This window comes from Rattus norvegicus, chromosome 8 (assembly GCF_036323735.1).
Source record: "Rattus norvegicus strain BN/NHsdMcwi chromosome 8, GRCr8, whole genome shotgun sequence".
Lineage (NCBI taxonomy): Eukaryota > Metazoa > Chordata > Mammalia > Rodentia > Muridae > Rattus > Rattus norvegicus.
In genome coordinates, this window is record NC_086026.1 from 81,134,089 (window position 1) to 81,160,535 (window position 26,447).

At 47.5% G+C, this 26,447-nt stretch overlaps 1 protein-coding gene across 5 annotated transcripts in view; it reads right to left on the reverse strand.

Moving 5' to 3' along the window:
- Nucleotides 1-20,080: 20,080 nt before the first annotated feature.
- Cgnl1 (cingulin-like 1) overlaps nucleotides 20,081-26,447 on the reverse strand; it is a 151,430-nt gene continuing 145,063 nt past the window's right edge. For all 5 annotated transcript variants that reach the window (XM_008766286.4, NM_001389277.1, NM_001108164.2 and 2 more), the window contains 5 exons: nucleotides 26,229-26,312; nucleotides 25,342-25,466; nucleotides 24,382-24,490; nucleotides 24,029-24,192; nucleotides 20,081-22,996 (listed from right to left, as the gene is read on the reverse strand). In XM_008766286.4, the coding sequence (XP_008764508.1) occupies nucleotides 22,864-22,996; nucleotides 24,029-24,192; nucleotides 24,382-24,490; nucleotides 25,342-25,466; nucleotides 26,229-26,312 (615 nt within the window). In that variant the 3' untranslated portion in view covers nucleotides 20,081-22,863. The remainder of the gene's footprint in view (nucleotides 22,997-24,028; nucleotides 24,193-24,381; nucleotides 24,491-25,341; nucleotides 25,467-26,228; nucleotides 26,313-26,447) is intronic.

Consider the following 26,447-nt stretch of genomic DNA (forward strand, 5'->3'; position numbering starts at 1 on the left):
AGGCATTCATTTTTCTGTCATAACAAGACCAACAATATTCCTTAATATTATTCCCCTACTTTTTTATATTTTATGAACATACATAGGCAGGCTTGTATCATAGGTGTGGGGTGGGGATAAAATTCATTACAGAGCATGAGCGATGAATACATGCTTCCTCTGAGTTTGATTTCCTCGGCCTTAAATGTGTATCAGGTAAGTCCTACTTCTACTTGCAGGGCTTTCTGAAGTACCAGTTGTCACTCCCCTCCATGGCCTCTGCAGGTGTCATGAGGGTTGTTCACGGCACAGAAGTTTTGTGCTGCCGAGGGAATACACCCTAACATACTGCACCCTAATGCGAGGCTGTGCCCACCAGAGGGAGGGATGCTATTTTGATCCTCACTAATCCGTATAGGTTAGTGGGTGTTCTAACACGAATGTTGGAGGTGTTATTATTTTTGACTGACTAGGACTCCTGATCTCCAGTAGCTTGAACCATGATCCTTGGGGGTTGGGGGCGGTGTCATTCTTGCTCCCTTCACTCAATCTCACACTTGATATTTCACATCTGCTCTGCTTCCAGAGTGTGCCTGGAATCCAAGCAGTTTTCCCAAGCAGGTCTTAAGCTACCTTGGCCTCTCCTCTTGGTCCTTCAAGTGGCCTCTTGAAAGCTCACCTCTGCCCTTAGCTAGCAGTGGCGTGCTCACAGCACGGCTCTCACTATCCTTTTCACTAATGCCACTCTCTGCTTAGCTCTGCAAAGACTTCCCAGGTCTTTCAATGGAGGCCCAAGTCTTGTACATTTGGCTAACATCTCAGAAAGGCCCTGTCAGAGGAAGTGGGCCCAGACTAGCGGAGGCCCACAGTAGTACCTGGCCCAGCATCACACCCAGAAGTCATTCCTGAAAAAGTACACGGTCTTTTGTCCTATCCCTGTGGCTACAGGCATGTCCAAATCAGTCCTTCAGGATGTTACCACCTTCGGGCAGCAATGGTATGGGCTTCGTTACTCTACTGGCTTGGAAGAAATCAATGTCTTCTCCTACCTCCCCTCCGACCTGGCCATTCTTCCTCCCATGTTCTACAGCAGGTCTTTTCATCTCCTCTTCTTCATAGACAACCGTTGCCTGGCTTAGGGCTTTATAGAACAAAAGGAAATCTGGACACAGCCATAACCCCAGAGGCCAAGGCAGAGGCAGCAGCTCCATGAGTTCAAGGCTAGCCTGGTCTGTATAATGAGTTCCAGGCCAGTAGGACTACACAGTGAGACCCTGTCTTGAAAAGTGAAAAAAACAAATAAACAAACAAAAAACAGTTGAATTGGACCTCCATAAAAGGCCCCAAAGTATAGGAACAGAAAAGCCTGGAAGAGAGGAGGGATAGAGAAGCCAGAAAAGGCCACCCCACCAATTGTTCTGGGATTGCCCTAGCCTTCTCACACCCTGGTTCTTTCCCATGCCTCCACAGTCCTCCTTCCTGTGAGTACACTCCTTTGATGTCAGAGACTAATTCTGCATCAGTGCAGACATCTGTGTGGTTTTGAGAGTCAGTCACCAGTCACAAGGTGTCAATCTCACAAACCCTGTTTATCTGCAACCTTGGGGCTGGGGTGGGAGGGAAGAGGGAGGCCATGTGCTGTTGCTAAATCAGTAAACATGGGTGCCTGGTCGTGTGAGCTCCTATCCAGCTGGGATCATGTCACCAGCCTCTGTCTCGGTGGCTGTTCAGCTTCCCTGTGCAACTGACAGAGCAGGAAGATACTGTGTGTGTGCTGAGGGCCACTGGAATGGATCAGTGCCACTCAGTGAGGCAGGAAACAATCTGCCTCAGCTGCCTGGGTTTGGAGGAGATGGAGTTCAGCTGAGATGGGAGGGAGCCAGCATGTAAGCAACTTCCTAGTTGACAGCTCGTCACCTGGAAGTGGGGAGTCTGAGATTAGACAGCTACAAGCTGACTGGTGGCTCAGTCTAGCCACAGGGAGTCCTGAGGAGAGTTCACTGGGGTGCATGGTGAGCTGCCAAAGTGCGTTGGCCGTCCTGACGAGGAGCTTCATCCAGATGGCCCTCCTTACACGGTGCAGAGCCACTGCCATCCTCCACTCCATAGAGAGAACTAAGGGTAAAGAGGACATAGGGAGCAGCCTGTGGTATCTGCAGCTGAGCCTCCCACCATGACTGTGATAGCATTGGCTGAAAAGCCTCTCCCCTCCCAGCACCACTCCCGCAAAGTGCATCTCCCAGAACGCCATAGTTTTACCTCCTTAAGGACAAAAGTGCCTTATGATTCTGTTATATTAAAGAAAAAGCAAGAGGTCCCTGCATCAGACTATGAGTTCAAATTTTGCAACTACTCATTGTAAGAATAATCACTTTTCCTCCTTAAGCCTCGTTTGCTTAATCTGTAAGGTGGGGGTAGTCATTATTGCCTTTTAGAATTATTAAAGTCAAATAAGCACTGTCAAAAAGTCAGTACTGGATAAGGCCAGAGGCTGCTTTCTAAGCCCTTTTTTCAACAAGAATCAACAAAGATCTGATTATCCAGTAACCAGAGAGAATGCAGGGAAAAGTCAAGGAGGAAGAAGCCTTGATCCCAGAAGCAGGCATCCTGGGGAAACCCATCCCTTAGTAGTAAAGGGGCATTGGAGATAAAGGAGGCCAGATCTGTGGTCCTCTGACCTGCACAACTGGGAGAAGCCTGAAATTGGGAGGGAAAGTAGCTGAGGGGAAGAGCCAAGACCAAGCTTAAGCCCTGGCTCAGAGCCTGCATGCTATCTCAGAGCGGCTCAGCACCTCTGTCTGTCCCGAATATCTCTGCACACACTGTCTTTGCTGTGTTTATCTCCCCCAACAACATTCTCCATGGATAAGCAGAAGGACATATCATAAATGCCAGGCGTTTCCTCCCTCTCGGTTAGATTTCAGGACAATGTATTCATCGCTGGCTCATCATATGGGTCACCACGCATGCTACGGAAAATAGGAAACCACCTCTATTAACAGGGAACAGTGGATCCCAGCTCTCTCACATCCTGTCTCCCACAGGCTGGGCCAGGCCGGATACCCCACTGCAAGCCCACTTCCTGTTACCTCCATCCCCTCTCTCAGCAAAATTGTTCAGTGCTTTCCTGTCCTGGCTAGACACCGACCTTTGTCCTGTCTACATCTGCAGGGGAGTGAAAGAGGAAGGTATGTCGGACTGGAGGTTTCTTCCACCCCTGCTGTTCTTGGAAGTTCAGCATTGCCTCCTCTGGGTCCCAGAGTTCTTATCCACATGGTGGGTTTTATGTCAGGCTATTTTTGCTCAAAACCCTAAAGGATCCAAACAGATCTAAATCTGCCATGAGTTAACATTTAAACAGCTAGTAAGTAGTATTTGTTATAAATATTTGACAAAATTCAAATCTCACCTCAGCTGGCTCGGTATAGACTGGGCAGTTTGAGGTGGGCATGGGAAGAGAGGCTCTAACCTAGAACTATATGGTCTTATGTTTGTTCATTCCGTTAGCTGTCTTCTCACCTACGAACTCCACATGCATCCTTTTAGTTGTGACTTTTAACAGACCACGAACTGTTCTAGGGGTATGGGAAACGAAAGGGTGTCAGAGTCGTCTCTTGCCTTGGAGAAAACATAGTTTGGAGAGGGTGGGAGGGAAGAGAGGCAAGGCTGCATGAAAGTGTTACTCACTGTAGTGGAGGGAGGGGTGGAGGGGGCCTACACTCATACGTACACATGGTATTCACATTTGCCCTGAATTTTACCATCTGAAGGTCCTGTGAAGTTTCTGAAGCCTTTCCAAGAAGAACAACCCTACAAGACTGTTGGTAACACCTCCAGACTATTATACAAATAAGGGGTGGGGGCAAAGAATATGGCCTCTCTTACTCAGTTGTTTGCTTTGGATGATGGCATAGGCTGCCTGAAGTTCAGTAAATTATTCTCCATGACCAAATGCAGGAAGGTGCTTCAGAACGTCAAGAGATAAGAGGGTAGGAGAAATTAAGACCTTTTGAAGTCTAGAAAAGGTTTGGAAGACCCACAATGGGAACCCAAGAAAAAAATAAGCAAATGATGGAGAAACAACTGGGGGAAAAATGGCCTTAGCCATTGAGGTTGTGCAAATTCAAACCACAGTAAGATATACGTTCATGTGTAGGACAGGATAAGGGAAATTCGTACTCTCCTACACTGCCTGTGGGAGACGAGTGTAATTAGTGCAGCCACTTTAGGAAATATTAGTTCCGGGGATAGTTTAATATAGACAGAGCACTGGTCCAGCATATCTCTACCAGGTATGCATACAAGAAAAAGAAAAGCAGGGGTCCACTCAAAACCCACCAACCAATGGTCACAGCATCATTTATGGTCATTAAAAAGTAAAATCCTTTAAGCGCTTGCTCTGCACCCCCACTCTGCACCCCCACCCCGAGAACCTGTGTGAAAACATCATGGTGTGTTCTTGTAATCCTGGTACTGGAGAAGTTGAAGCAGGCAGATCTCCAGGGTTCTCGGGCCAGCCAGCCTAGCCTACTGGGTGAGGACCAGAGCAGTGAGAGACCCTGCCCTCTGCTCCCTAACCAAATCACCTGAGAAGTGACAGCCAATGTTGTCCTCTGGCCTCCACGCACACGCACCCCCTCACCTCCTAACACACATAGGTAAAAAACGAGTCTGTGGTGAATAGCAGTTTCTAAGTCACTCAAGGCATCTGTGGGCCCACTGTAGAAAGTGCCCCCATTATCTCAGTATGTAAATATAGTTTATGTGCATATTAACATATAACAATACATACATTATGCTGCCTCCATCCAGGGAAGAAGGTGCTGTCATAAACTTCAGTTTACACACGGGAAAACAAGCGTTCTAGAATGATTACGTAATTCAACTGTGGTCTGATGGTCATCGAGCATGGGTAGGGCCAGGATGCTCAGCACATACTTAATGAACCCAGTTGAGGCGTGCTGTCTGCCCCGAGGGTCAGGACTGGAGACAGGGGCAGAGGGAGGTCATGAGTTGTTACTGCCTTGGGAGGAGCTCCGGAGGCTGTGTGTCTCAGCGAGGGTGGACTGTTTCTGAGAGTACTACACACAATGGAGGAATCCGCAGTTATGACTCGGGCCTATCAAAACAGGCTTACTTACAGCTTGGCTCATTGACAGCTTGGTGCATTCCAAGGTGTGGAGGAAGCATGGCTGGACCAAGAGTATGGCCTGTGGGCCTTTGACAGCCAAGGCAGGTTTTGTATAATCCCAGGATGCGGGATGTAGACATAGCCATGTCGAAATCCTGTGAATTTCAGAGATGAACATGCCAAGCTCATGTCTCTCGGGGGACAGTTCAGAGGAGCCCCATCACTGACCAGCTGAATCTGACAAGAAGCCAACTCCCAAGGAACAAAGTAGTTTGTGTCAGTGTTTTTCCAACTTTCTATTCTAGGTAGAGCCCCTCGGCAACACTAATAGTGTTTAATATACAATTGCATATTAAAGAGTAGGTAGCTTATTTCCAACATCTCCATTAATCAAAGTGATTTACGATTGCCAACTAAAGCCTCTGGTTAATGGAGAGAGTCAGCCTCCTTGGCTGGGGTGCTCTGAGTCCTAAGCTGAGAAACCTTGATCTTACCAGCCAAGGCAGCTCCCTTTAGTAGCCGTGTGGTCTCTTCCTGTGAGATTTTCAGAGGAATAGAATGTAAGTTCCTGTGAACACATCTCCAGGCCCTGAGGAGTGCCTGGGTACTGTGCCAGGACTCACTGTTCCCATTCTGTCTTTTACAGTTGGGGGAGGGCTGAGCAGCGTGGTAGGACACAGTGTCTAGCTAAGTAGCTGTGGCCGGGCCCAGGGCCACTGGAGGACAAGACACTAATATCCAGAATTGGCGAAGGCACTTGGGTGGCACCTGCTGCTCTCCAGCTTTCTCAAGAGTCATGAAGCTCGCGGGGTTTTGTTCTTTTCAGTGAAGGTGATCCATCGGGGGTAGAGCCTTCGTTGCTTGTCCACAATAAGAGTATAATGTGAGCCGCTTTTGTGGTTTTAAATTTTTTAATAGCTGGTTTCCCACTTTTCTTTTATTCAACCATGGGGATTGAGGATTGAGGCCAGGACCTTCCCACTGAGGTGTATCCACTTCCCTTTTAGTCACATTTTGGAGGGGGGGGGAGGGGTGTTAAAGACATGGTGGCACTTGGAGAGGCAGAAGCAGGAAGATTGAGTTTAAAGCCAGCTTGATCAAAACAGTGAATTCCAAGACTGTATAGAGAGATCCTGTCAAAAACAAAAACAAATTTAATTTAGTAATTTTTAAGGTGTATTATTTTGGGGGTCTAGAGAGATGACCCAGTGGTTAAGAGCAATCAGTGTTTTAGCACAGGACCTGGGTTGGATATTAGCAACCTCATGGAGATGCACAAGAGTCTGTAACTCCAGTTCTGGGAAAACCTAGCACCTCTTCTCACCCTTATAGCTCTTTTTTTTTTAAGATTTATTTAATTTTTAATTGAATGTGAGTATACTGTCACTCTCTTCAGACACACCAGAAGAAGGCATCAGATCTCATTATAGATGGTTGTGAGTCACCATGTGGTTGCTGGGAATTGAACTCAGGACCTCTGGAAGAGTAGTCAGTGCTCTTAACCATTGAACTACCTCTCCAGACCCCCTCATGGTGCGTATATGCACATTGTGCACATATATACATATACTCAAACATATGCACATAAAATAAATGTTTAATAACATTTTTATTTCTAATTATTTGTATATGTGAAGTGGTATGCACATAGTGCAGATGACTGGGGGAGCTAGAGTCGTGAGTTGCCCAACATGGCTGCTGGGAACTGGATTCCATTACTCTGCGAGAGCTGTGTGCGTTCTTGACCACTGAGCCATCTTCCCAGCCAAGTTCTAAGGGTGTCCCCTACTGCTGAGTTATTACCCCAGCAGCCCTTTCAACCACTTTTGGAAAAAAGAAAACAAAGTTAATATGACTGATATATTTTATTGAATCCATACACCCAAAGAGTATAATTTCATCATTGATATTCATGTCACCGTTAACGTTACAATGGTAATGAGACATTTTTACAAGTCTGGCATTAACTTTTTGGAGGTCCACTTTGGAGTTCTTGTGCTCACTGTCTCAGTTTGATTGGTTCTTTCCAAAGTGCTCAAGAGCCACGTTGGCCAGTGGCTCCCCTGCCGCTCATCTGCAACTGACTCCAGGGCCGTGCTTGCCCTGCTGTAGTACACACCATGCTTTGTTTCAACATAAGACAATAGTTCCTTTGAAGATACTGGTAAAATATACCCAGCCCAGTGACCTCTCCCAGATGCCTGAGACTGGACCTTACAGAGTATATAAGAGGAACCTAAACTCATTCGTTAGGATGGGTTCCTCACTATACTCCCATGGGAACCTTCCCTTGACTTTCTCTTATTGAAGCTCCTTCCTAGTCTTTACCAAGTGGCTCTATTCAAGTGCCAGCTAAGTGGCTATTTTCTGTCACATGCCAACTGGGATTTGAGGAAATGTGGAGTATTCTCCAGAGCAGATTCTTCTGACATGAGTTTACATCGATAGGAAGTTGTTCAGGACCCCAGTGTCGCACTGAGTCTTCCTCAGGGTGAGCTTTTAAGCATAAAAATCATATTCTAGGTTAACATATTTTAGTTAACAAGAACAGTTAGCCAGAAGTGGAACTGCAGAAGACAGAAAAAACAAGGTTAGGACTTTAGAGACTTTGCAGAACTATATAGACTTTGGTGGGGTAGGCCTTTTCTCTGGTTTTGCCTAATCGTCTACACTTCACTTTGATTTTGGCTGTCTACCTGCTGAGTCTTACAGCCTGAATGGTATTTTAACATGGAGTCAGTTGTGTTAAGGTCTGGGGACCAACTTCGGTTTGGGGCTCTGTTACATAATGATAGGAACGAAACCACAACTCATCTCAGTCCAAGGAAGCAGATTAACTCAGGGAGCCAGAGGGAGAGGACTGACCAGGGCCTCAGAAGCCTGATCCATGACTCTGTTCACCATTAACTAATTGCCAGAAACTTGGATAGGAGGACAGACTTTCCACACCTTACCTTGAGGCCCTTGGGCAGCCGGCAGGGAGGAGTCCTGGGTGACAGAATGGGTGTTTCGGATGCTTGATAAACATGACAGGATACTGTCTTACTCAGGATGACACCTGGCTAACTGTAGTACTTATGGGAGCTGGCCTCCACTGAGACACGGCTGCCAGCAGAAAGTCTCCGTGATCCTACACTAGCCTGTTCCCTTTTGGTGCTTATGGGTTCCCTCTCCAAACTCTAACTCCCCTCACCCCATCAGTACTCAGGGTGGTTGGACGCCCGCCCCATTGCCATCATAAAACTTATCCCAAAATACCTAGTAGCAAACAATGTCTTGGTATAAAATAAAACATTTACAACCAATTAACAACCCCCAACCCAAGACTGTTGCTGTCTTTTCAAGCCGCTAAAGCCAGAACCCAAGTGTGTTTTGTTCCCCGTTCCTTTAAGGAAGTAGGTCTAGGCTGTTCTTATCTGTCCCTGGCTACTTTCTATATGGATGAAGAGCCCACCCTCACGAAGATTCAGCTTCCTGTCTGTTGCTAAGGAAATTTGCCTATCACTTCCAGATTTGTCCCAATCTGTCAGCAGTATAGTGTCCCGAAAGATTTACATCCATGACCTTTCTATGTGAACCTGAGAGCTATCAGATCTGCCCTCTTTCTACAGGACAGGCTTGTAGACAGTTCTGGGGGTCTGATAGAGGGTGTTTGGATTGGGAGTGAGAAGATATCTACAGAAAGCACAACCGACAACCCACCAATAGCTTCCATCCACACTGCCCCTTGGATTCTGGGAAGCCTAATGTTGCGGTTGACTGGCTGACTGGCCTTGATTGGTTTGAGAGACCTTAAGCAGAAACAGCCTTATTCTCTGTCTCTGGTTTGTTCGCCCTGCGGTAACTGCCGTGCTCTCTGCTGCCACCCAGTGGCTGTATTGACAAGGACCAGATGGGAAATTTAATCCAAAGGCTGGGGCCTAGGACCTGTCTTAAATCCCCAAGGTTATTCTGAGTCACATTCAAGTTTTAGGAGCAGGCAAAGGGGCTTTTTGACAAGGCTCATGACCCAAATTCAATCCCCAGAACCCACATAGGGGAAGGAGAGAACTCATTGCCACAAGTTGTCCTGGGATCTCCACATAAGAACTCTGGCACGTGTACCCACACACAAGTAATAAACAAACAAACAAATAAATAATTTACAAATGTAACTTTAAAACATTGAAAATATAAAAATTAACTAAAACTCTCCAGTTGTGTTAAAAATATTCATTCCCGGGGTTGGGGATTTAGCTCAGTGGTAGAGTCCTTGCCTAGCAAACACAAGGCCCTGGGTTCGGTCCTCAGCTCTGGAAAAAAAAATTCATTCCCCCTTTCAGGGTTGATGAAACCTGGAAATGATACTTAAGCTCCTTAAATATTATGACGCCAGGAGCCGGAGAGACGGCTTAGTAAAGCCCTTGGAGGAGAAGTACAAGGACCTGAGTTCTGATCCCAAGAGCCCACAGAAAAAGCTACATGCAGCACATGTATGTGCCTCTGGCCTCTCTATTGGCATGCATACCACCCATACACGTGCGCACACAGAACATGGCTCCAAATCTTTTCCAACCGCATCTTCAATCATTCTCCATTTATCCTGGGCTCTAATGCAACTGAGGTCCAACTGTTATTCCTGTGTTCGCATTTCTAAAGATGCGTTCATTGGGAAGGTGATTCCTTCACAATAAAAAGCTCCAAGCCCACACCTATTTTCGGGACCGCTCAGGCACCACGTCCTCCAGCAAGCCTTCTCTGATTGCCCTGGCAGACTATGGTCATTTCCGTTTTGACCTCACACTTCGTTTTTCCATGAATCAAAACTTTATTTTTACCTAATAATGAATTCTTTTTCTCTCTCTCTCTCTCTCTCTCTCTCTCTCTCTCTCTCTCTCTCTCTCTCTCTCTCTCTCTCTCTCTCTCTCTCTCTCTCTCTCTCTCTCTCTCTCTCTCTCTTTATCGGAGCTGAGGACCGAACCAGGGCCTTGCGCTTTCTAGGCAAGCGCTCTACCACTGAGCTAAATCCCCAACCCCCTAATAATGAATTTTTTTTTTTTTTTTGGTTCTTTTTTTCGGATCTGGGGACCTAACCCAGGGCCTTGCGCTTCCTAGGCAAGCGCTCTACCACTGAGCTAAATCCCCAACCCCCTAATAATGAATTCTTAGTGGGCGTTTCTGACCTATGAAAGCCCAGCGTCTGCGCCCTCTTCCTTGCGGCATTGGCTGGTGCAAAGCAAGCACACCGCAAATTCTCTTTTAAAGAGACTATCAAAACAGGGACTCGTGCCAAACGCTGGGATCAGATTCCTTAGAACAGAAGCGAACAGAGGATCGTGAAGTGACCCTGGCAAAAGAAACCTTGGTGCGGTCTTCTTGGGACTCTGCCACCGATGGGTGGGACTGTTTTCACAACACCCGTGGGCCAGAAGGGGCCATCAGCTCCCACTGCTGGCTACTGTATGTGTTACACCAGGACTCTAAAAGTATCCTGGAAAAGCCTTCCACTTCCACCCGCTTCTTAAAGAGCCCACGGGGAACCCTGTAGCCTGCAGAAAACTTGAGTGCCACAGTCGCCACTGATACTTAATGGTTACCGATGCTGCCTCCCACAGACGACACGGCTTTCGTTCAAACCTGTGGTCACCTCAGGAAGATGAGGCCAACGCTGTATAGTAGGTCTTGTCCCAGCAGCTCACCCCCTTGGGCTCCGCCCTCAATGCCTTTCTGGCTAGAGTCTCTATGGTTTCAACCCACTGTGGACTGTTTGGGTAGCGATATCTCAGGTCTCTTGTCCGGACAAGAGGGGGACTTGAAACTACTGAGACTGTGCCGGCTAGTTTCATGTCAACTTGATACAAACTAGAGTCATCTGAGAGGAGGGGATCTTAATTAAGAAACTGTCTTCATAAGATCAGGCTGTCGGCAAGCCTGTAGGGCATTTTCTTAATTAGTGATTAATATGGTACCACCCTGGTTTCTATAAAGAAGCAGGCTGAATAAGCCAAGCGAAGCACGCAGGTAGTTGGCACTTCTTCATGGTCTCTCCATCGGCTCCTACCTCCGGGTTCCTTCCCAGTTTGAGTTCCTGCCTTGACTTCCTCTCCTCCCTGAGTTGACTTGGTTCCAGTAACCTAAGACTCAGAGAGTGAGCAAGAGATCCTGGGCTCCCAGAAAGAAATAGAAGACCAGAAGATGGTTGTCAAAAGAGGGGAAGCGGAAGGTAAGTAGAAAAGCAGTTCACCCAATGTCTTGGGGGATTTGGCCTTTGCAGGACCTGGGCCGCTTGCAAACTTCCTCACGCCTCTTAGAAGTGCACCCTTTGTGTTGCTGGCGTTACAGTACTGGAAAGGACAGCCCTCATGAACAAACTTCAGGACCACCTCACTGGCACAAACTGGGGCCTAGTTAAAGTCCTTTTGGTGAGCAGCCAGGGCAGGTAGGACTCTCACAGCTAGCAAGCTTAGTGAGTCTTCAGAGGGAGGTGTCATCCTGAGGGTTCCCAGTCCCAGGACCCACATTTGCTCCCTTGTGAAAATACTCTCAATTCCTTTTCGTTGGTGGTGATGGTTTTGAGACCGGGGCCTTGTGTATCCCAGGCTGGCCTGGAATTCACTATGTACCCAAATCGACCTTGAACACCTGATTCTCCTGTTTCTACCCTCCCACCCCCACGTGCTCTGATTACAGGAGTATGCCACCAGCTGACTTCAAACTGACTTTTTCTTTCTTTCTTTATTGGGGGTGGGGAGGGAGTCGTGTTTTGAGATAGGGCTTCTCTGTATGGCCCTGGAACCAACTCTGTACACCAGGCTGGCCTTGAACTCAGAGAACCATCCGCCTATGCCTCCCAATTGCTGGGAATAGAGGCATGCAACACCACCACCCAGCCTTCATTTTTACTCCTTGTTTATTTGTTTTAAAATATGTTTTATTTTGTTAGTCTTTTTTTCTTTTTTTTCTTTTTTTCTGGAGCTGGGGACTGAACCCAGGGCCTTGTGCTTGCTAGGCAAGCACTCTACCACTGAGCTAAATTCCCAACCCCTAAAATATGTTTTATGTGCATGAGTGTTTTGCCAGCATGTATGTGTGTGCACTGTGTGTGAGGACCTGCAGAGACCAGAAGTAGGTGGAGCCCCTGGATCTAGGGTTCTAGACAGTTGTGAGTTGCCCTGTGGATGCTGAGAACTGAACCTGGTTCCTCTGGAAGAGTAGCTAGTGCTCTTAATCCCCCCTGAAGCATCTCTCCTGCCCCTGCCTTTACTTTTCTGTGGCACCTAGAAACTCTGAGAACATGAAAATGCTGTCTTGGAAGACCTAGAAACTGAAATGTTTGGACCAAAGAACGAGGGACTTAATTTTTCACTGTCTAGCCTATTGTGCTATTTGCATGCTCTCTGAGAGGCCACATAAAACTTACACAGACTTAATAAGGTTAAAAGACAAAAAATAGACAAATCACATACTTTATAAAACTATATGCCACGATAGCATACAAAGGACATTACCCCACGTGATGGATGGCTTTACTTATCATTTTGACATAGCCTGGAATCACCTAGGAAGTGTCTCCATGAAGATTTGTCAATGCTGGTTTGGCCTATGAGGATGTCTCTGAAAGATTGTCTTAGTGTAGAAGACCCAGATCACTGTGGGTGGCACCATTCCCTAGGCATGGAGTCCTGAAATATGCAAGAGTCAAGAAGTAGAGCTGAGCACAAGCAATGAAGTAAGTGGGTACATGTGATGCATGCGTTGGTTCTCTCTGCTCTCGACTGTGGACATGGTGTGAGTGGCTGCTTGGAGTTCTTGTCTCGACTTAATAATAATTGGTTATAACCTGCAATTGTAAGATGAAATATATTTGCGGTTGAGACTGTTCTTATTCCTCCTTGATGTATAATATTCCTTTAAGTGTCTTCTGCAATGCTGGCTTTAGTGATCATGAACTGCCTTGGTTTGCCTTGAGATGTCCTTATTTCTCCTTTATTTTTAAAAAGATAGCTTTGCTGGGTATAGTAATTGTGATTGGCAGTTCTTTCCTTTCAGGGCTTGAAATATTAGTACATGCTCTCCTGGCTTGGAGAGTTTTGCTAATGAATGACCTGGTGTTATTTGGTGTTTCTGCTTCTTGAAGGTGAGTTAGCATTTTTCTCTTGTAGCTGTTTGATTGTGATTTAGACATTTTGACCATAATACATCATATATCATAGAGAAGTTTCCTGATGTTTATCTGGGGTCTAAATGTCTCTTGTGTTTGAATGTCTATTTCTCTGGATTTGGGAGGTTTCTGCTATAATTTCGTCAAGTAAATGCCTTTCATGTTTCCCTCAACTCCTATCTCTTGGGTTTTTGGATATGGTCTCTTGATCATATTCCAGAACTTTTAGATTGTTTTGTTTATTCTTTCAGAAAACCAACTGGTTGTTTTTTGTTTTGTTGACCCTTTGTGCTTCTTAAAATTTCCACTCACTTATTTGTGTATGAGTGTACATTCATATGTGATGGCACATGCACAGAGTGTGTGTGTGTGTGTGTGTGTGTGTGTGTGTGTGTGTGTGTGTAGAAGTTAGAACAACTGTTAAGAATTTGTTCTCTCCCACCACATGGGGCCTGTGGACCAAGCCCAGGTTGTCAAGTTTGGCAGGCAGTAGGTGCCTTCACCTGCCCAGCCATTTTCCCCGCTCTTTTGTGTTGTTTTCCCCAGCGTCTGTTTGCTCGTTCCTGCTCTGATCTTTGTTATTCTGTTCCTTCTGCTCTGGGATTTGCTTTGTTCGTTGAGTGACGTTATTGGGCTGTTTATTTTCATGTTCTAATTTAGGTTCTAGTCCTGTAAACTTCCTCTTGCTACTGCTTTACTTGCCTAAAAACTTTGTTACACATTTTCATTTTCATTTATCACAAGAATATTTTTAACTTGTTTCTTCATTGATCCAGTGGTAATTCAGGAGTATATTTAACTTCCCTGTATCAGAGTTCTCTGGTGTTTCTCCTCTTGCTTTTCTGGTTTTACTCTATTGTGCTCATAGAACTGGGCCTGGTATGAATTTTGCCTTTTTTGAATTTGTTGAGATTTGGGTGGTAGCCCAAGACTCTTCCACGGACTGAGGGAAAAGAATACAAACCCTGGGGCTGGAGAGATGGCTCAGCAGTTAGGTTACTGGATGATCTTGCAGAGTCCGGGAGTTCTCAATATCCATATCAGGCAGCTTACAACTAAATACAATATAGATCCAAGTGACCCTAGGTCCTCTTTGATCTATCTCTGCTGGCACTGAACTCCTATGTGCACACACGCACACCTATAGACAGATACACTTAAAATTAAAAATAAAATATACAATTTCTCCATATGGAAATTGTGAAGATGTTGGTGGAATTGTTCATAAATCACTGTGACAGCATTTGTTCTATAGCCTAGCCTGGTTGTTTATTCATTTATCTGGCATTGATAAAAGCAAGGTATTGAAGTACCCAACTATTACTGTATTAGGTTCTGTTCTCCCTTTCCAGATCTAATAAAGTTTGTTGTATATAATTCTGTGCTTCAGCACTACCTCCCTATGTCTTAGAGGCGCTCTTGTCAGCTCTCTCCCTTCGCTGTTACACAGTGGCCTTCTTTGTCTGTTACTTTTTAACAGCTTTTCATTTAGAATGGATTATCTGATAAAGGCAGATCTACTCCTTCACTTCGGGTTTTCATGCTAATGTGGCATCCTTTCCTGACCCTTTGCGTTTAGTTCCTGTGTCTTTCATGGTGAAAGGAAACAAGTTTCTTGTAGGCAGCGTATAGACGAGTTTGGTTCTCTTTAGTTGTTTATATATCTTCAGATCAGAGGTTTTAATCCAAGTACCTCTAAGGTTATTAGAATATGGTGAATACTTGTTCCTGCAAATGTGCCTGTCTCCTGGGTGCTTGGCAGACTTTTCTTTTTTGTATTCTATTTTTGTGGCTCAGAGGTTGTCTGCAGTGATGGGGTTTGGTTCACTTCTCTTCCAGTTGTTTGTGGAACTGCTTTGCTCAGTCAGTTTTAATCTTTTGTGCCTTTGTTTTATAATAGTAGCTTCCAGACACAGGACTTCTTCAGCCATTTCTTGTAGGACAAGCCTAATGATGATTAATTCTAATCTTTGCGTGCTTTGGAAGGTGATGTTTCTATTCACTCCTGGATTATGCTTGATTTGGAAGCCCCAGCTCTTGAAGCATTGGACTTACAGGTACACACCACCTTCCCCAGCTTAGCAGCTAATGAGTGTAATTAGTTGTTGAGACCTCAACAAAATGAGCCAAAAAGCATACTTAGAAATTCCCAGTGATCTGATGTAGCACTGTTATATATCTATTTTGTCTTCCTTATATTCAGACCCTTAAAAGTCCCAATTGGAGCAATGTCCCTGGGACTCTTACTGTGTAAAAAGTAAGTTCCAGACACATTGCTGAAAAACGTGTGCCCAGGTGCCGACCGGAGTAGGTGCCAAGGCTTCCGGCTTCCATATCACTGTCTCTTACAAGTGGTGAAAGCCCTGGTATTTACCTTGCACGTGCTTGACCTTTGCACAGGATCTTGAGGGGGTCACTGGACTTTGGTAAGCACCAAAGAATTCAGAAGCAATGAGGCATACAGCCATAAGCTAACAAGGTTGTTATGAGGTCTGGGAGACCACAGAGGGGTTGCTTTATTTTCTCTACCACTCAGTTTCAGAAAGTGAATGATATTTAGCCTGCTCTCCATGTATGCATCAGGAGCCAGCATTAAGGAGTTTATTCCTGTACCAAAGGAGGAGGCTGAAGACAGGGCAAAGACAATGGGAGTTGTTTTCTAGTTCTTTAGAAGCTAGGAGAATCCTCTCTGGAGAGAGAAGACAGGGACATGAGGAGCCAAGAGGCCCAGAGGGAGCTTGGCTGGTTTCACAGAGCTCTTCCCTGGCTCTTCAGGGAACTTTGTATGTGTTGGCAGATTGGCAGTATGCATGCCCCGGGACATTCACGGGACAGATGAAGCATAGGTAGCCCAAGCCACCAAGATAAAAACCAAACTGACTCAAGAACTGGATTGGCCATCTTATCAGCCAGTCCCCTCAAACAGGAGGGACTTTAATTGGAGGTGTCAAGTGTCTCCCACTCTCCAAGCCCATTTCTAGAAAGCAAATCTGACCTAGACAGGCCACACAGAACAATGAGTGAGGTGGGCTGGCAGCATGCAGGTGGCAGGGAGGAGGAGGGCAGGCTGTCTGCCTTCCGCTCAAAGGTCTTAGGCTCCAAATACAGACTTCCATTGAGAGGCCAGGGGCGAGAGGCCTCAGCAAACCACCAGCCTTTGTCCCTAGGAAAGTCAGTAGTACCTACTAGGGAAAGGCAACACAAAGAGTGGAGGCCTGGTACAAGGCCGTGCTAGGCTGGCAAGAACAGTAGAGTAGACCTGTGCCATTTCACTGTGTGCTTTGTCGATGACCTTGGGCGAATTTTCTCTCTGCACCTGTTCCCAGGCGTGTGAAAAGGAATCTAGGCTTTGTCTAACTGCAGTTCTTCACAGTTAAGAGAATTTATTAATAAAGAATCATCCCCAGGTCATGGGACTTACTGGTAGAGCACTTGCCTACTAGATCAGTCCATCATACATGAGATCTAGGCTTCGATCAAATGTCATAGAATGATTGGACATGGTGTCACCTATCTATAATCCTAGTACCTGGGAGCTGGAGGCAGAAGGACCAGGAGTTCAAGGTCATCCTTGGTTATATTGCAAGTTCAAGACCAGCCTTGGCTACATGAGACCCTGACTAGGAAAAAAAATTTTTTTTAATTATTCTCACTACCTCAAAATACTATTGGGCAAAGCTGATCAGACTGTGGGGTTCTGAAGTGGCACCTCCTGCTTCGTGAGTCATGGGAGAGGGTTTCTATCGCTTCCCCAGACAGCACACACACTGCTTACTTCCTAGTCCACAGCACACTACACTGAGGCCAGAGTCCTACTCCATGGGTGAAGTCTCACTACCACTGGGAAAGGCTGGGACAGAGGCAACTCCTCCCAGGGTGAGCTGCCACAACCACTCCAACGTCCTCATGCTTCCTCTGTGCCCTGCAGAGTTCAGCCAGCCTGGACAGACGTGTGCCTGTGAGTCCAGAGAGCCAGGGCGCGCCCTCCCATGACTACTCCCCCAGCTTAGAGACTCTGCAGCTACTCCCTGCAGGGAAAGGTTTCACTATGAGCTCAGCTGACTCAGTGATCTGTGAGGACCCTGTGCTGGCTTCAATTTGCAAGTGCAGTTGTGAATTCCAGGCTGTCACATCATGCTCTCTGGGGACAGTTACTCTGGTGATAATGGTGTTAGGTTTTTCACCACAAAGCATTCTTTGAGGCAGAGGGAATGGATGAGTTCTGCCAGATCTGCACATACTCATGCGCTTGCTAATGTTGCCTAAATACTGCAGTGAGACGATACAGGGCCCTGTGAGTACCCAGAGTGGCCCTGCCACCTAGATCAGACTCAGAGAATCCAGATTAGGGCATCAGCAGGAAATATCCCAATAAGACAGAGCTCCGAAGGGCACAGCTGCCAATGTCCTGGACCTCCAGTTAGACTAAGCTAAAATAAAGTGGGGGGAGGGGGGCGGCAAAGGTTCACCGATCTCTGTCGACCTCTAGTGGTTGGACTAAGTAGAAGCAGGCGGCAGAAGTGTGAACCTACAGGATACAGCAGTGATTGAAGTGCAGGTTTATTGGAAGCCAGTGGGAGCCCTCGTCTCAGGAATGATGTGAACAGCTTCTGTCTTCTCAGGCATGTGACGTTGGTAGGATGAGCAGAGAGTGCACTCCAGAGCCTGAGCCTGATTTACTCCTAAGTGTCCATATCCTACCCTGTGCCTTTGGCAAGGTTATGTGTGCCTCCGTCTAGGTCATCTCACTCGACCACCAGGACACACTCCAAGGTGGTTGTGAGTACAATGTGCGGTACATGGCAAGTAAGTCAGGGATAACTGGTCCCTGCACAGCACACAAAGTAGGGGAAACTGGAGTGCTGTGCAGGGGGCTTAGCAAAACAGAAGGAAAAACAGGCAACCAACATGGCATAACCATAACAAACACTATGTGTCTAAACTCCTATCTCCACCACTTTTTTATTGTTGTTTTTGTTTGTCATTTAGAGCCAGGGTTTCTCTGTGGAGCCCTGGCTGTCCTGAAACTCACTCTGTAGACCAGGCTGGCCTTGAACTCCATCTGCCTGTCTCTGCCTCCAAAGTGCTGGAATTAAAGGTGTAAACCACCACCACCCTGCTCTCCACAAATTTTTAATTACATTATAAGCTCCCAGGGTTCCCAGACCGGTTAGTGCTATTGCCTGCCCCCTGCTGGCAGGCTCTACAGGGGCACTAGCTGCTGCTTCCAAGTGCACCCAACAGCAAAATGCACAGTGTGCCAAGATCAGGGTTCCTGCCTTGTCTGTACCAGCCTCCTAAAAGTGCTGTGTTTATTCAGCAAAGCCCTAGGCATTCTGGCAGGTTGTTGACCCTCTGTGGAGAGACCTAGCTGACAGTCTGCCTGTGGGACACTTGTACCCTCCCTAGATACAGTAGCTGCTGTGTGGAATGACTTCCAGAACATATTCTTTCATATTTATAAACACAGGACATATATCTGTTCCCCCATCCTGCCCTCTCTCCACTCACCCTTCTCTCCCCCTTTCCTTCCCCCCTCCCTCTCTCTCATTATTGTTGTTTTATGGAGACTTAGACCAAGTCTTGGGTCAACAAACAGAAAAGTTAGTGTTTAGCAGGTCTGAGCACAGTGGCCAGGTGTGTTGACTCCTCTGGAAGGCCAGGCATTTCTGGATTGGGAACTCTTAAGCCCCTAAAAAGAACTTGCTGTTAGCTGGGCTTTTGTTTTGTTTTAATTAGAGGGAGCGACTTCTAATGAGCTGTGTAAGAGTCAGGATTACTGGTAATGTCCAGGAGGTCAAGGGTGGAGTGTCAAGAATGTGATGGGAAAGCAGGGCAGTGGTTCTGGGAGGACTTGGGTTTTTGGGGCTTTGTTTTGGTTCTTTTCCCCTCCCCTCTGGGCTTCCCGAGCGTGTTCCTCCTGACAGCTCAGGATCAGGAGCCACACAGAACATCACTGCTACCCTGGGGATCCTGAGAAGAGACCTACAGCAGTCTGAAAGTTAGATGCTGGGCAGGAAGATTTTGTTGACAAGGATAAAGAATGCAGACGGTACTAGAACATTCAGGAAGGACACTGAGGGATCGGGAGAGCCATGGCTACCTTTAGAGAGAATGGTACAATGGTCAGGTGGGATACCCGAGTTCCAGGGAGCACACCCAAGAGTGCTGCACACAGGAGAAATGCCCAGATTCCACCTGTGGCCGGGCCAAACCAGTCATCTCAGGAAGCTGGGCTGTAGAGCTCCCTGAAGTCAGGGTAGAGGACAGAGCTGACACAGTGGTCAGAGTGAGTCCTTCCCAGGGCCTCCCTTCTAGGGAGAAGCGGCTCTTGCTCCATGTAAAATGGGGACTGTGGGGAACCTGTTATGAGAGCAGGAGAGATCACCCAACTGTGCTTGCAGGGCAGGCAGCAACTCTAGGAAAGGGGTATTCGAGTCTCAGCTGTTAAGCTGGAGCAATTCCCCTTTGTGATTTTCTGGAATGAACCATTTGGGGCTCAGCACATCATGGTCATCCGTGGCTAACATCTCATCAGCATTCACTGCTGACCCCCACAGTCTCTCAGAGTGACCCTGGGACTGGTCCACCCTCACAGCTCCCAGCATTTACACTGGTGCTTTCTTTCTGGCTTGTACCTCACTAGTTCCATGCAGCTGGCTGGCCACCCAGCTCCCCAGATCCCTGTCTCCAGCTCCCCAGGAATTACAAGTGTGCAACACCACACTTGCCTCTTCTATGTGGGTTCTGGGGTTCAAACTCAGGTCCTCGCGACAGAACATCCAAAGTCCACAGAGATCGAAGGACAGGAAGTAACACAAGAGCCAGGATTCCTGTCAGCCGACAGTTTATTGAAAGGAAATCTTGCTTTATCCATGAAGTCACTTCCATGGAGGTAGCTGTGATAAAGTGTCTCTTCCCCATGACAACGCATAGCGACCAATCCCTACTGAAAGACCTGCCCGAGTACACCAACTGTCCTGGTGGAATGACACTCTGGAGCAGGAAAAACAAATTTCTAAAAGGCATACAGTGATTGTCTTCTGAGCTTTGCAGCTGGCAACATGTATGTTTTCACACAAGATATTTTTAAGCTAGCGAAAGAAAATACTCAAGCAGGATTAGTTCTTAAAGCAATAAACAGGGGAATAAAAACATCATGTATATATAAGAAAACCAAGGCATGCTCACAGGTTTGAGCCAAGAAAGACCTGGAGCCCTAATCCCCACCTTGTCCCAGGATGCACCTGTCATGATCACAGGGAAGAGATGAGTCTGGGATTTACAAACCTCTCTCTAAACCTCAGTCCAGTGTTGTGCCGCTGGCTGTACCACACACACCGCACAAGCCCCGACTGCTCCCATTCCATTACGGCACAGGAGACATGTTCTCACCCTGCCTAGCCTGCTTTGGTGGGGGGAGGCGGCGGCAGGGAACTCTACAAGTGTTTCCAGTGGTGACCTCTGTTCTCCCTTTCAGGAGCTGTTTTCCTTCATGTAGCTAGCCCCATGGCTACCAGAAAGAACTAGAATAGGAGCTGGCTGATTTTGTCAAACCCCAAAACAAACACCCCTTTCCTCCGGGTCTTGATTTTGTCACCTGAATCTCTGGGACGAGTGGCCAAGGCATTTCTAGGCTTACTGCAAGTATCAGATGACGACATAAGATTCTAGAAGTCAAAGAATTCCTGTGAGTTCTGGGGAACTAGCCAACCAACCGCAGGCTATCAAGTTGCCGAGAGGACAAAGTTCTCAGAGGCTGGGTATAGAGCGGCTCAGCCTGCACCACCACACTCTCCTGGACGGTTACTGGAGGGCAGGGTTGGTTTGTTTTTTTGAGATGGGGTCTCCTATATCCCAGGTTGGTCTGGAACTGCATATGTATCCAAGGCTGACCTTGAACTCTGGATCCTCCTGTCGCCACTTCCTGAGTGTTGGGATGACAGCATGCTGCACCACACCCGGTTTAGGGAGTTGGGGATTTAAACACAGGGCTTCCTACATGCTAGGCACAGCTGAACTCCAGCTCCAGCCCACAGACATTTTCACTTTTATTCACTGTGTGTCCAGTGCCAACATCTGTGCCTGACACATCTTGATGGATGATAATACATATTGGTTAAATGGAAGAATGGCTGAAAGCAGAAATCTCTCCATACCCAGTGAGGAAACGGGCAAGGGCTGTGCCCAGCTATGTCGCGGGAGACTGGCTCTCGTGATGTGTGATAGGGCTTGGTTCTCTGGTAGCAAATGCTCATCCTTCAAATCTCTTCTCTTTAAATCTAGGTGGTGATCTCTGACCTGTAGGGGACCAGACCTTTTGGTAACCTGGTCCCCAGGAGTCCCCACATCAGGAAGCCCGGGGACCCTGCTTCAGTGTCCTGTCTTCTCTGCCTTACACACATAGGCAACTCACAAGGTTCTTTTATAGGCGACTGTCATGGTAATGAGGAGACACAGGTAGGCCAGGAGATAGACAGGGATGCCCAGCATCCTCCCAAAGCCACCTTGGCATTCTGTGCTTGCCCTTGGACCTCTCCCCTTCCTGACACCTGAAGAAGGTCCAAAAAAGACCTTCAGATGGCAAGCACCCCCAATTCTTTTTCCCATCATCCCAAGCTCCAGCTCAACCCCCAACCCTCTGTCCTTCTTGCACATCCTCCAGCTTTCAAGAACATCTCTGTATTCCTTCTTACTTCAGCCCTACTCCCACTTATTCCTTGAACTTCCTGGATGCCTCCCTCCTCGTCCTCATATCTAAGCCCAGAAGCCTCATCTCAAGGCCCCTCCTAGTCCTCCAATTCCAGGCCTGAGCAAGCTTCACTTGGAGGTCTGCCATGGAGGAAAAGGGCCAAGGAGATACAACAATAGGGTTCTTGACCTTTGAGAAGCACAGCACTTGTTGAAAATCTCATCTGTCTCCCCATTCTACTTGCTTGAAGGAAATGGGGAGTGGAAACAGCTCTTCACATGGTTCAGATACAATAAGCCTCCTCAGTAAAATAAGAAACCAAGGCCTCACACTCAGCCCTAAGTGTCCTTCCCCAACCATCAATGAACTGTTTTCCCATACAATCCATGGATTGATTCCCAGTGCTACTTTTCCAGTCTGAACCCCTCTGGTTTCCAGAGTAGCCTTCACTCTCCCTCCTTTGCCTCCCGCTTTTTAATTCTTGAGATCTGGTAGCTTCATATTTTAAAAGTTAATCAAGATCCATGTGTGAACTTTACAAAGACATCACACTCCAAAGACTCTGGAGCATTCTAAAGTAGAAGAGCAGTGCTTGAGAAGTTCTGGTTTAAAATGTGTGCAGTCTGTTCATCATTTCATCCCTACACGTCCCTATAGTATTACAGCCGGCATTGGAACAGGGGCAGGAGAAGGAGTGATGGCAGACAGCAGGGCACAACAGGGCTTTGTCTTACCCCCAATATCCCAGTTAGGTCATCTGAAATTTCAATAGCTCCCTATCTAAGATCCAAGGTCACTCAACCACGTAGAGGCCCCGGGAAGAATGTGAGGTGGGAACTGTGGGTCTGACTCCATTCCCAAGCCCTCCTACTGTCGAGATGGCTGCGGAGTCCTGTCAGGATGAACGGGCCCGGAAGCAGATCAGATCTGGCTGGTGATAGTGCTGTCTTTGGGAAAGGGATAGCTCAGTGGGGCTTCATAGAGGCTTCCCGCATCACTGCTGAGGTCATCATCGTCTGAGTCATCCAGTACTTTACTAGACAGTGTCTTAAGCCTGCGGAAACACAGAAGAGCTATTTCTCGATCCTGGCTAGGGCTTGCCTCTGATTTGGAGATGGAGGAAAGGACGTTGGGCTCCTGTCCTCCACACCCACTGCTGCATCTGCAGACATGAATTTGCCAGCAAAGGACACTTGTCACAGGTGCAAACTGCCTATTACTCCTGATCGATGTTGATAGGGTGAGCCACCAACAGTATAACTTAATTCTCCTAACTCTAATATGGCTGCTGGCCAGGGTGCTTCTGATTCACTATGGATCAAAAACAAGTTTTCTTCTAAGATGGGGGTCTCAAGTAGCCAGCCCATGCTGGCCTCAAGCTAAATATGTAGCCAAGAATGGCCCTGAGGTTTCGATCCTCTTGCCTTTTAAGTACTGAGGTCATAGGTCACACACCTATATGAAGGGCCTTCTGAGTGTGAGACAAGTGCTTACCACCTGAGCCACATCCCCACACAGTAATGTCTTCATGGTTTATCAAAACATTATCTCTCGCGTCCTTAACTATTGTAGCAGACTGCTGACCTTGGGGCAGGTTCTCAGTCCTGTGTGGTAGGATTCTCAGGGAGCTGGAGGCACGTGAGTGGAGCTGTTGGTTTGAGAGCTACCTCAAACAGCAGGCATCAAACCCCAGGCGCAGACAGCCTCCACAAAAGGCTAGTGCTCTGGGTGAGCATGACCCTGCACTCAGCCTTCTGAGTTCTGGTTCTGGGGGTTCTGGTTCTGGGGTAGGGAAAACACTCCTCTAGCCCCAACCCTCAGCTTTCCTCAGAGCAGCTCGGAAGATCCTCATTCTTAGAAGAGTATAAATGAGAACTTTACTCTCCAGTCAGATAGGAGATGCTCCTCCACAGTGGAGGGGATACTCCGACTCTCTCTGTGCCTCAGGCTCCCTCTGGGATGAGGGTGGCTTACGTGAGACCTTACTGAACAAGTAAGGCGACTCATGTAGACACAGGCACTTTCACCTCAAGAATGGGATGACCCCATTAGCTATGGGCCTTGGTGGGCCACCACCTCTACCCACCTTAAGCCCTTCTTCATAGAGTTGAGCTGCCCCTGCAGCTGCTCGTTCACTCCTATCTGCTCCTCCAGCTCCCTCTGCAGCTTCTTCTTAGAACTTTCCAGTCTGTCGATCTCCTCTTCAGCCTCCTCCACCTGGCGCTTCATGGCTTTCAGGCGCAAGCTCAGCTGTATGAGGTAAGATGGCGCTTGAGTGTTAGCTGAATGTCCAGCTGAGCTAGAGAAGCCAGAGCAAGAGATGCCCGGGAACCCGGCCTCACAGAAAAGTGAGAAGACCTGTGGGTGAGTGGAACAGGAGACTCTGTACGGTCCCCATGTCCAGGCCCCATCTGAGAGAGGAGGCAGAGACTCTCTTACCTGGTCCTTCTGGTCAGTCAGTGACAGATGCTCATCATCCACCTGCATCACCAACTCCTTCACCTTCCGCTCCAGCCTTCGGTTGTTGAGCTGCAGGTTGGCCCGGTCCCTGGGAACAGAGAAAGCAGTACAGACATATTCTCTATTTCCTCTAGTTCTCAGCCTTGCAGGGACCCCAAGCTGGAAGGAGGAGATGGAACTCCCCAGCCATAGGTGCCTGGTCAGCTCAGGATCAGAGAAAAACAGCTACACAGGAAGAAAGGGCTGATGGTATCACAGGAGGAAACATGAAGCCCTAAGAGGGGCAAGACTCTCCCAAGGCTGTAGGACCAGAGCTCAGAAGTGGCCTGAGCTCTTCTGCTGCGAAGCTTAACTTTTGAAGCAAAGCATCACACACCAGTATTTGGTGCCTATATCAGCCAGGCTTAGAAATTTTACTGAAATCGTGTACATATGTGCCAGGCAACTTAAGGAAGTTTGTGAGGATGATCCTCAGGCTGGGACTTTGTGGTGAGCTCAAAAGTCATTTTGTTGGGAAGAAGTCCCACATCTTTCCTACCCACTGTCGAAAGACCCCCAATCCTGGTAGGTGGTTGGTGACTTCTGTTTGAATACACCTGCCCTCAGGACCAGAGCCGCTTCCTGCCTGCCTCTAACCTGTCTCAAATTCAACAGTTTACAAAGTAGTCTGCTCTGCTAGTGAGATGCAGACGGTGACCAGCTGCAGTCCAATCCTGGATTTCTGTGCAGGCACACAGAGCACAGCCAGACCACCCTTATTGTCCCTTACCTTGGTGGGGCTCGATGATTTTATCTGAGAACTGGAGGTGGCTATAAGGCTGGGCTTGGCTCTACCTTGCATGGGGGCTGATAAGGATGGGAGGAGAGCCTCCAACCCACCAGGCCTAATGAATGACCAGGGCCTACCTGGCCCCCTGCCTCACTCCAGGCTGGGCCTACCTCTCTTCGTTCTCCAGCCGGTCCTCCAGCTCTGCAATCCTGGCCTCCATTTGCACCACCAGGCCCTCCTTACTGGACCTGTAGGAACCTTCCAGGTGGGTAATCCGGCTCTTTAAGTCTTTGTTCTGGAATTGGAGAGGGAGTCTGTAAGAGACTTGGTTGGGTTGGGTGTGCTCTTTGAGCAGAAGCATACTAGGTAGAACGAGGAAATTGGTCAGTGCCTAGACACCAGGGGATTCCAGAGACTGTTCCAGGAAGGTCCTTTGAACTCAGGTCTTAGCAGGTAAAAGGGAGAGCTCTAAGCTGTTGCCTTATGAGCCTGGATGAAAGGGCTGGCATATGACGAGACTCCTGAGCATGGAGGGAAGGCGCAGTGCTTTTCAGCAGCAGACAGAGAAAACTGATGTGACTGATTCTTCTCAGTCGCTTACATTTTTAACGATGTGATTATTTTCCATCCCCTTTACACTAGTATTATGCTCTCCTGTGCACAGGCTCATAAGGCAATTGTAAGGTTTCTTGCCACTGGTTATAGTCAATCACTTCTAAATACTGTGTTAAATCTTCCTTGACTGCTGAGTCTACCTACTGTAGACATTTGGGACCAGTTTCTCAGTGAGTCACCTTGTCAATTAGGAGCCTCCTTGAACTGGAGCCTTCTGTCCACTCATGAAAATGACCTGGGCCCTCAGCAGTGAACTGCAGAGTTGGCCTCTGAGAAGGGCTGACACTGAGGTTGAGCACCAACTTCATCCTACCCATCACCTCAGTGCCCCACATGCTGACCCTGGGGTAGGGAGAGCCTCTGCCACATTCCCATAGGAGAAGACCAGGAGCCCAACACGAGGGAGTGGGAGGCAGGAACTCATGGAGCCGGTTGTCCTCACCTGTCTCTCTAGGGAAATCTTGTCACACTCTAAGTCTTGCTTGGCAGCTTTCTCTTGAAGTAACTCACTCCTCATCTGCTCCATCTACAATAAGCAGAGCAAAAGGGGTTAAAACTTGGCCCTCACACTCTTTCACTTACATAGTTCCAATAGCAAATCACGTTTAATGAAGTCAGGGTACCCATCAAACTGCTTCTCTTGAGTAGATCTTTTGCTTAG